Here is a 10,365-nt window from a genome sequence, read left to right on the forward strand (position 1 = left end):
TTTTATTTGACAGCAGCTGAACCAAAGGAAAGTATTAGAGAGTACTGATGGTTAAACTGTGCAGGTGCTGAGTGTAATGTTTATAAAGAGTTTATGATGTCTGATATATAGTATGGTGGGGAAAGATAATGAGTAGTTGACAAAAAGCATTCAAAGAATAACAAATCCGAATTCTCACGACTCTCGTAGACCTCTGCTAATTGTTTAAAACACGATCAGGATATTTGGATATTACGTGCTAAAGGTGTCCCATCTTTCCCACCCTATATATATACCATCTTTTTGCGTATAACCGATCGTAAAGGGTATAGTAAGCAACCGTTATGATATAAATGCGTGTAGATGTTGAGGAACAGTTATTCACGTCTACAGATATTTTTTGCTGTCAGATACAAATATAAAATAGCTCTTCCGGCGAATTATCTACCCACGTTTCGACGTCCTAATTAGGTAGCTTATTTCCTCGGGGTAAATAACACGCTTAATTGCGTTTATTGCTTGAGGTGGGAAAAGATAAAAGAAAAAAAGGCAAAAAAAGTCATTGGATACGGATAAAATGTCTGGTGTGATAGAAACCAACACGTGATTTTGTATCAAGTAGTTTCGTTCAGTTACACGCTTTAAATCTTAATTTGTACTCGCGTTCGCATATTGGCTATCAGATAACAAACCGACGCTATAAAAGTATGCGATTCGTAAGTGAGTTGTTAACAGGTTTAATCAAGCGGTAATGTTACATAGTAAAAGGTGTGTAAAACTATTTAAAGAGAGCAGCAATTGACATTGTTTTAAAAAATCGTACAGTTTATAAGACTAGGTAAATGTGGATTCCATGTAGCTTCTGTTATGTATACCACTCGACGAAATCTGTGAGAGATGTATCTTATGATGATTTCAAACCTTTGTCCTGCTATGTACTTACGTTCGGCCATTGTCTACCGCAAGCAGTGTGTTGTTACATTTCTATTGTGAGTATGAGCTCAAACAAATCTCGTTTATTGTTCTGTGACGTGCCGTATTTTTCATGAGGCACACATAGTGGTAGTCCCAAGTAAACCGGGTGTTTTATTACACAGTATCAATTAGTTACATATACAGATACGAACATGGGTACTGTAAGAAGGAGGCGCATCTGTAAGGCAAGTGTAGGACATTATTGCCACCCATGGTCTTTAATTTAATTTTGAAGGACACTCAATTAACCCGCGCAGTCGGTGGTTAAATAAACTTGTGCGAAGTACTGGAGGATCCCAGGTTCAAAGGTGCTCCTTGAACCAACGAAAAGTTAAATCTTTTTGTTTGTCTCAAGTACTAAAGTCCCGTTGGGATTGTGCTTTATTTTAGTAATGTGCTCTAGCTATACATTTTTGTGTAGAAATTATTTAGTTTGGGTTTATAGATACAAGTGATTTGTGTTCGGTATAGTTTAAAAAATAATAACTACGTTAATCTATGTATAGTATGGTGGGGAAGACGGTACACCTTTAGCGAATAATATCGTGTGTTAAACAGTTAACAACGGTACATGGAAGTCGTGACGAGGATACGGTTTTATAAGTTTTGGAATGTTTTTAGTTTACTACCAAATGGACTGAGAAAAACGAATAAAAAGGTGTCTTACCTCCCTTACTTTATCTTGGTTGCTTTGAACGAGTTATATATGTCGTACCACCAAGCTCAGTCACAAATACGCGCTTTTACCAATCACAAAATGTACTGTTTGCTTTCCAGGTACTTCATAGTTATTTACCTGAATAATAATGGCGACTGTCGAGGTCGTAGGTATAACTGCAACACAACTGGGAGAGTTACCAGGTCACCAGATTACTACGCTGGATTACACGAATGTTGTACCAAGACATAACAACTCTATACCAACTAAGTCAAAAAAAGTAGCCCATTCACATGCAAACAGCCACGATGTAACTCAACCGGACTCAAGTCAGTCGGGATCCTGCAGCCAATCAGCGATCGAAGATTATGATTCAGAGTCCGGATCTAAAGTGACAACACGATCGTCATCGTCATCAAACCTCGTATCCGAGATATCAGAAACTTTACCGAAGTTTAGTGTGGGAAAAGATCGACTTTTGCTTGATAATTTGATTCAACTAGACGAGGAGGAATTCGATGAGGTACAGTTCGTTTATACAGATATAGCGTTAAACCTTAACGTTAGTGGCATTTGTGATGTGATGATAAACGTGTAAAAACGGGTACTTTACCGTTAAAGATCCTTCAGTCTGTCGATTTCTCTTCAACGTCGACGAAACCACCATGATTCTTTGATAGATAACATTTTCATATAATCGTTGATCTGCGAGACGTTTGTACACTTTTCCGGCAATTATAGACTTCATATATAGTAATGTAGTAGGGTGGGGGAAGATACTTTTAACTATAAACCGTTGCTAATTGTTTAAAATGCGACCAGGATATTTGGATATTACGTGATAAAGGTGTCTCGTCTCCCCCCATCATACTATATCATGCGCAGTGTTACGGGAAACAGCAATTCAATTTTGCAGGTTTCGAATATTCCATCGGTTGATCAAATGTATCAGCAGTGGAAATACGAAAGCGGTTCTAAAAAGCCTCCGATGTGTAATAACCGTAACAACCGAATTCCAGTCACAAAACAAGCGGTGGTAAAATCAACTAAACCCCGTAAAACGTTGCTGAGCGGCTGGGAGTCAGGCAAACAAACTTTACCGCAACGAGCTGCTGATAAAAGACAGAAACCCAAAGCAAACGCGTTCACAGTAAAATCGTCAAAGGAACGAAATAATCTCCATGACAAGTATCTACCCAACACAACTTCAAATGACAAGTTCTTTCACTACACTGATATTGCGCTTTATATCAAACAATATCGAAGAGAACATTGCCAATACAACACGATTAACTTGCAAGCGAATGGTAGGTGTATGTTTATAATTAATAGGTCAGTGCCCTTCAACCGGTGTGCACGGTGCACCCTAGGGTGCACCAAAATATGCCAGGGGTACACCAGAACAAAAGGGTATACAAGGGTGCATCACAAACTTCAACAATTTTCAGCAATAATATTCAGTTTGAATATTTTTAACAAACTTAGCCACTTTCCTACAGTTTTTTTATATGAATTCTATATCTTGTATCACTGGTAATCGAGAAACGTCATGAGTTTTACGTTAAAACAATCAGGGGTGCATGCGTTTGTCGCAACAACTTTAGGGGTTCACCAACCCATAAAAGGCTGAAGAGCACTGTAATAGGTTATCCAAATTGTCAGCCACACAGAAAAAATATACACCGAAAACTACAAATTAGATATATGTAGTAGGGTAGGGAAATGGGACACCATTTATTCTATTTCTCTTCCCGTTTGGTAATAAACAAGAATTCAAATAATTTTAAAACCGTATACCCTCGTGACTCCCACAGACCTTTGTTGATTTTTAAAAATACGAGCAGGATGTTTGCATATTATTCGCTAAATGTGTATTACATACGTGGTAACATGAAAACGGACACAGAGTGTTTAAAAGGAACACCTGTACTAAAACTACTATCGTTGCCGTTAAAAATTAGTATATTCCGAAACTTTAGCATCATTTTTTTCTATTAAATTTTATTTAACTTAATCAAACGCATTTTAACAGGATACCGCGAGCAACTGGACATGAACCAGTGTGTACGATGGGAGCCGAAAGAAATGCACTTTCCACTTCATCTTGATTTGTCGTCCATGATCGAAAGGAGCCAACAGAAACATAGACTAACAAGCGTTTCTCATTTTAATCTTCCTGACAAGTTTGGACAAGATGCATGTGGAGAGCCTTGTGTGAATGGAACCAATTACGCACGACCTGCTGTTATGAAGGTGCGGGAGACTTTGTTTAGTTTGTTATATTTGTTCTGCATTTCTATTCAAACTATTCAAAATCTCCAGTAGGCCGTGGTTTAAATAGTTTGAATCAATGTACTCGCTTATTTACCGGCACGGCATGAGGTATAGGCGATTAAATAAAGTGCAAACTGTTTTTAAATATTTACAATACGTTTTAGTTATCTCTACATTTACGATAGCGAACATTGAAAAGTATTTAAAACGATATAAGATAGGATATAGGTACAAAAACGGTTATGGTTAAAACATTTTCATAGTTTATTTGAGAAAGACGCGTGGTCGCTATATACCCAGCAGACAAACGACGATCCATTTAAATTCACTTTTTTTTACCAAAATAAACTTCTAATAGAAATAAAATTATGCGTAAAGCCACGAGCCCAGAACAACATTTTGTAGAAAATACTTTTTTTTTATTATCCTTTATTCTTTAATTTGTCCGTTACGCTACAAAATAATATTAACAAAATTATGTACAGTAATGACCGTCATAAAATACATTTTAACTGCTTCGTTTTTTGTTGACCTATTTTATATTCGAACCATATACGTTCCATCAGGGATCTGACCACCCTTCCCACCAACACCACAACATAACGCCTGTAATTCTACGTCCTCCACATCAAAACAAATCACCCACCAACCCGAGATCCATATCTAAAGTTCACGACGCACCACATGCTAGGTAAGATCGTCTTGTAGGTAAAAACAACCATTGATTCGTTCGTGATTCGATTATGAAATTACATATAGTAGGGTGGGGGAAGAGAGGGCCCCGTTTAGAACATACAGTAGTGTGGGGGAAGATGAGACACTTTTTTATTCTATTTTCTCTTATTCTATTTTCTCTTCCCATTTGGTAGTAAGTAAAGAACATTCAAAAAGTTATAAAATCACATTCGAAAGAATTCAATAGACCGCTGTTAATTGTTTAAAAACACGGTCAGATTATTTAAATAGTATAGTAGGGTAGGGGAAGAAAGGGCCCCTTTTAGAACATACTATTTAAATAATCTGACCGTGTTTTAAACAATTAACAGCGGTCTATTGGATTCTTTAAAATTTTTATTATTCTTTGAATGTTCTTTGTCTACTACCAAATGGGACAAGAAAACAGAATGAAAAAGTGTCCCATCTTCCCCCACTCAACTATACCTACAAACGATGATAATTAATATATTTACGTTTATCTAAAGAAATATTTACTTATAACTATTTGATTGTCTATAGCCGTATATATTCTAACTGTTTGATTTATACTTTTTCATATTTTGTGAAGAATATCCGGATCGATCTGTAAAGCGTGGAAAGATGACTTGCGCAAAACTGGGACACAAATAAATAATGTGGAAGTACCAGCAGTTAAAAACCAGGTTGGTTATCCCACAATGTGGTGTCGTTTGATAAAACATGTTTTGTATGGTTTTACTAACCGAGCACGTTTTCGTACTTAACTAATATTACATTTGCATTGTTTTCATAACAAAGTTTGTAACTAACTACCGATAGCGGCTGGATTCCCTCGAATAGTTTCCATCAGTTTCCCCACACATTTTCACATCACATGTCAGTCCTATTAAAAAGATTCATGCACAGGATATCCGTCAAACTTATTCACTTTCACGAACCTACATCACTTTGGCTTCTCCAGTCAGAGTCAGAAGGATCCACAACCGAACTTAATGTGTTGAACCGGCTAATATTTAATGCAGTGCTAATAAGATGCTTTGTGTTAGAATAAATTTCTTATCGCATTTTCATTCCTTTCTATTTGCGTTGCTGTTTGTCGTTGTTTTCATTGTTGTTTTGCAGTATTCACGTTACCTACAATATTAACACTGTCGCAATAACATTTCGTGTACAAAATATCTTTCATGTTTGAAATAATTTTGTTTTCCGAATTAGCAGAGTAACGTTTACCATGTGTGCTTGTGTGACTCGTAGAACAACAAACGGTAAATGAAAAACCAGTTTGAATGTACAACGCAGTTATTAATTACGATTAAACACTGTAAAAAGGTTATGAAAGTTTACTGAACTAGGTTTAGAAACTGTAACACAACCGCAAACAGATATACAGTCCGCTCCCGTAATACTTGAAAAGGTATAGTGGTACTTACTGGTGTTAAATAATTCCCTAATTTTATAGACCATTTTCAGTGGTAAACACAGGATATTTACAGAGTTTAACTGTCTCTTCACAACTCTAAAACAGCGTTGGTGTAACTGTTAAAAACTCGTTTGTTAGCATGGTATATTATGTGCAAAATCTCATCTCACCTTATATGGTATTATATAGGGGGAATGGGGGAACACGGGACACCTTTAGCGCTTCATGTCTAAATATCCTGATCGTGTTTTAAACAATTAACAACGGTTTATGTGAGTTGTGATTATTCGGTTTTATAATTGTTTGAACGTTCTTTGTTTACCACCACCTCGGACAAAGAAAATGGAATGAAACGGTGTCCTATCATCCCCAACCCTACTATATCATATATATTTCTAAGCCAGTAATGATAGTCAGGTGCGTGTTTCACCGCTTAAAACAACAATCAATGATTAGTTTATACAAACCTTTCCATTAAGATGAAATACAGGCAGCAAAGCACGTTTTGTTTAAATAACCACAGATGGTAAACGCGGAACGAGATTTTAACCTCCGGCATTTAAAACAACAAATCGGCAAAAACAAACGTTATTTGGCGTATATTAGGGTGGACGAAGACGGAAATCTGCGTAAGACGTGCCATTTTTAATCTAATTTTACCAATATCAAAAAAATCAATTTGTCGTCCCAACTTCCTCCATAGCGTACAATAATACTTCGTGTTATAAACGTGTATTTCTGACAATAAAATCACTTATTATTTAAAATAACAAGAATTTTAGACTGTCCTGTCTAACCCCACATGTTTTCAAATTCGCTAAATTACACCTGTTGTGCCAATCCTTTTTTAAATTGTTGTCAATTAGTAAAGGTATGATAGTACTAATTCGTATTATCATCAAAAATCCGTCATATATTTTAAATTTGGACATATTGAGCAACACGTTCTTAAGCGATCCGTCTTCCCCCACTCTATAGATAGATTAGACAGATTGTATTAACCTTTACTTTTGCGCTTTATTAGTTGTCCAAACTGTCGCCGCACCACGGCCTACCAGAGATGGGATAACAATGATGTTTGTTACATACAATATGCGTTTTAACTTCAAACGTAAAATATGAATTATTCGACTGTATCTCTATAGTAGGCCGTGGCCACACTAAGAAACACCTACCGCGAAACGACATAATTGCCATTTCGTAAGCTCGTACGATATATTTGAAGTACGCGTGTTATAGCGCCTTTCGTTGCCTCGCAACAAGGGGTTCAAACAACGTCATTATCAAACACACACAAACATCTATATTTAAAGTATTTCCTCCCAGGTTCGACCTTGTTCAAAACCTTCAGCTGAACATGAGGTAGCAGCCAAGGAATGTTCAACGTTAGCTCAATCCACTGCGGTTGGCCCAACGTACAACACAGCTCGGTGTATTCATACTGCGCCCGAACCCACTGTACATGGTGATGACGTCATTAGAGATTCGAATAAATCTGAAGATGACGTCACATCAGCGTTCAAACAAAACGAGTCTACCCCGTACCAAATAAACCACAAAATATTCGGAAATTCGAGATATTTGCGTTCACGAAGTATAAGCCCGGACATAGAAACAACTACAGCTCTACAAAAATATTATCTTCGAAACGATTTGGAAATTAATACGGTGGTTCCAAAGCAATTAAGCTCTTCTAAGTTTAAAAGAAAAGTTGAAGTTACCACCCAATTTACAGATGCGACAGAAAAGAAAGAAGTTCGCCTTAAAGCTCAAATTGCTGCCGAAATTCATAACCTTCAGCAACGTAGAGCAATGTCAAACGAGCAAAGACAAAAATTGGATAACTTTCGACGAGCTCTTTCAAACACTACTTACCATAAAAAGTCCACCAACTCGATAGCACCACCAAGCGAAGAAAGTTCCCAAAATATCGCAAGCAGCATCAGAGCTTTGTATGCCCGAACCACAAGAACAGTATCAGGAAGCGGTAGACAAGCAAAACAAGTAAACAGTACAGCCTTCGAAAGCTTAGAAGATAATCAACCTATTATATTTGTTAAGTCCAGCGTTCCGCCAAACAATGAAGCTAATGAGAACATACCAACAAATCAGACGAATATTATAGGCGGTGTTGAACGAGAAAAGTCGCCGGCATGCGGGAGTACGGATAAAAAACAATTTAACAGAATCTCAGAACTCTTAAGAATAAAAAAGAGAAAAGAAGATAAAGTCGTCACAATCGCCCGTGTCACGTCATCAGGAACCACCACCGTAACGAGGGAACGAGCTCGATTAAGAAATAAGAAATAGGGTTTTGAAAGTCATATTAACTTGCAAAATGCTGAAGCAAAGACATTGTGATTGTGCTTGTATTTGAAATAGTTTTCGCCAATTAAAAATTAGTTTACAACAATTTCAGCGTTAATAATTGTTGCGAATATCGAATATGTTATTTGACGAGAAAATAAGTTTGCGACACACGAGACGCGACAGTAGGCAGAAAAGTTTTCCGTGATAGACAAAATATTTTCGTGACAAAAAAAACTTGCGTAACCAACAGTTTATAGACGCAGCATGGTTTTCGTTCCATGGCTGTGGCTTTTAAGTGAACCTCACAAACAACATCATGATCGTCCCAAAATTTAAATGGTCACAAACTTACTTTTTTCGCTAAAGTACTTATAAATACGAAACACACCGACAATTTACTTTAAGGTAAAAGCGTTTTGTGACGTCACATTTTTTGTGACGTCACATTTTTCGTGACGTGACAGCTTTCCGTGACGTCACATTTTTTCGTGACGTCACATTTTTTCGTGACGTCACACTTATCCGTGATGTCACATTTTCCGCGAGGTCACATTTTCCATGACGTCACATTTTTCATGACGTCACATTTTTCGTGACGTCACATTTAATGTCACATTTTCCGTGATGTCACAATTAACGTCACATTTTTCATGACGTCACATTTTTCCGTGACGTCACTGCTTTTCGTGACGTCACATTTTTTCGTGACGTCACACTTTTTCGTGACGTCACATTTTCCCTGACGTCATAACATTTTCCGTGACTCACGTTTTTCATAACGTCACATTTTTCGTGACGTAATATTTTTCGTGACGTCACATTTCCCGTGACGTCACATAATTCGTGACGTCACTGCTTTTCGTGACGTCACATTTTTCGTGGCGTAATATTTTTCGTGACGTCACATTTTCCGTGACATCACATTTTTCGTGACGTCACACTAGTCATACAGATCCTTTTTCGTTAAGCGCTTCTTGTTATTTGGGCGACTTTTTTCCACACATACATATGAATTTGTAGAGTACAGTATTTATAAATTGGTGTTTAAACAATGCCAATTCTTCGTACAAATTATTTATAGTAAACATTTTAAAAACTAAAGCAGCTGGGTAATTTAAAAAAGGCGTAAACTTGATTCTTTAGAGTACAACATATAATTTCGTGTCATTTCTGATAATAAATTTATATATTAACCAAAATTAACACGGTTTTTAAACTATCCCGTTTTACCCACCAGGTTTAAATCGCTAAAACTACACCTGCTATCCGAAACACTAAATAATTCGTCCTGCATTTTAATATATCTTGTTAATTACTAAAGGTAAGATCGTATAATAAGCGGTATTACCCTAAAACTGTTATATATTTTGTGCTTGAAAACAATGGGCAACATCTTTTTGAGGTTCCCATCTTCATATTACTGCGTGTGTTTGTGATTTTTTGAAATTATTTGTTTATATGTGACCCATTAAGAAATAAAACAAAATCGAACGAAGTTAAAGATATAATAGTTTAGTCTTAAATCAGCAATAAAAGTAAATGAACGATATTACTTGAATGGCATTCTTGGCTATTTTTTAGTCGCCCGACTAAAATTTTAGTCGGTTGATTTTGGTCGACTAACTTCTGTAATGAGTAATGCACAGAAAATTAGCCGGCCGACTAAATGTGAAAATACACCAACCAAATTTTATTATGTCACTAAAAAAACGCGGTAACTAATAACCACCGCGACCGACTAGTTTGGTCGGTAACCGAGAATACCATCCCTTATTTACCCTCTCTTGTGAAGATTCAAATGACACAGGTGTTTGTTTCAAACACATTGTGGAACGATAGTCATTATAACAAGGGTACGTATCGTGTCTGCTTACGCGAAGTATTGCGAATGTAACTTTATTGCCGAAGAAAAAGTTGCTTGCCCGAGGTTACTTATGCAGTGAAATAACAACATCAAGTAAAACCTATCACGCTTTGTTGGCTATATCGCTTACGTTCTAACCACACGCGAGTGCTGATCACATGATTTCCGAACCATGACGCCTGAATGTAC

The 10,365-nt window shown here is 36.8% G+C and overlaps 1 protein-coding gene across 1 annotated transcript; it reads left to right on the forward strand.

Moving 5' to 3' along the window:
- Positions 1 to 1,578: 1,578 nt before the first annotated feature.
- Positions 1,579 to 8,415, forward strand: LOC100176366. The gene is made up of 6 exons (XM_002124224.3): positions 1,579 to 2,135; positions 2,529 to 2,919; positions 3,645 to 3,865; positions 4,453 to 4,577; positions 5,172 to 5,265; positions 7,329 to 8,415. Exons 1-6 carry the CDS (start codon positions 1,761 to 1,763, stop codon positions 8,310 to 8,312), a joined length of 2,190 nt encoding a protein of 729 aa, XP_002124260.1. The 5' UTR covers positions 1,579 to 1,760; the 3' UTR covers positions 8,313 to 8,415.
- The last annotated feature ends 1,950 nt before the right edge of the window (positions 8,416 to 10,365 follow it).

The sequence above is a fragment of the Ciona intestinalis genome, unplaced genomic scaffold (assembly GCF_000224145.3).
Source record: "Ciona intestinalis unplaced genomic scaffold, KH HT000103.2, whole genome shotgun sequence".
Lineage (NCBI taxonomy): Eukaryota > Metazoa > Chordata > Ascidiacea > Phlebobranchia > Cionidae > Ciona > Ciona intestinalis.

Coding starts and splice junctions, on each gene's coding strand:
- LOC100176366 (XM_002124224.3), top strand. CDS start 1,761: ATGGCGACTGTCGAGGTCGTAGGTATAACTGCAACACAACTGGGAGAG. Junction 2,920..3,644: donor GATTAACTTGCAAGCGAATG/GTAGGTGTATGT, acceptor GCATTTTAACAG/GATACCGCGAGCAACTGGAC. Junction 3,866..4,452: donor CACGACCTGCTGTTATGAAG/GTGCGGGAGACT, acceptor ACGTTCCATCAG/GGATCTGACCACCCTTCCCA.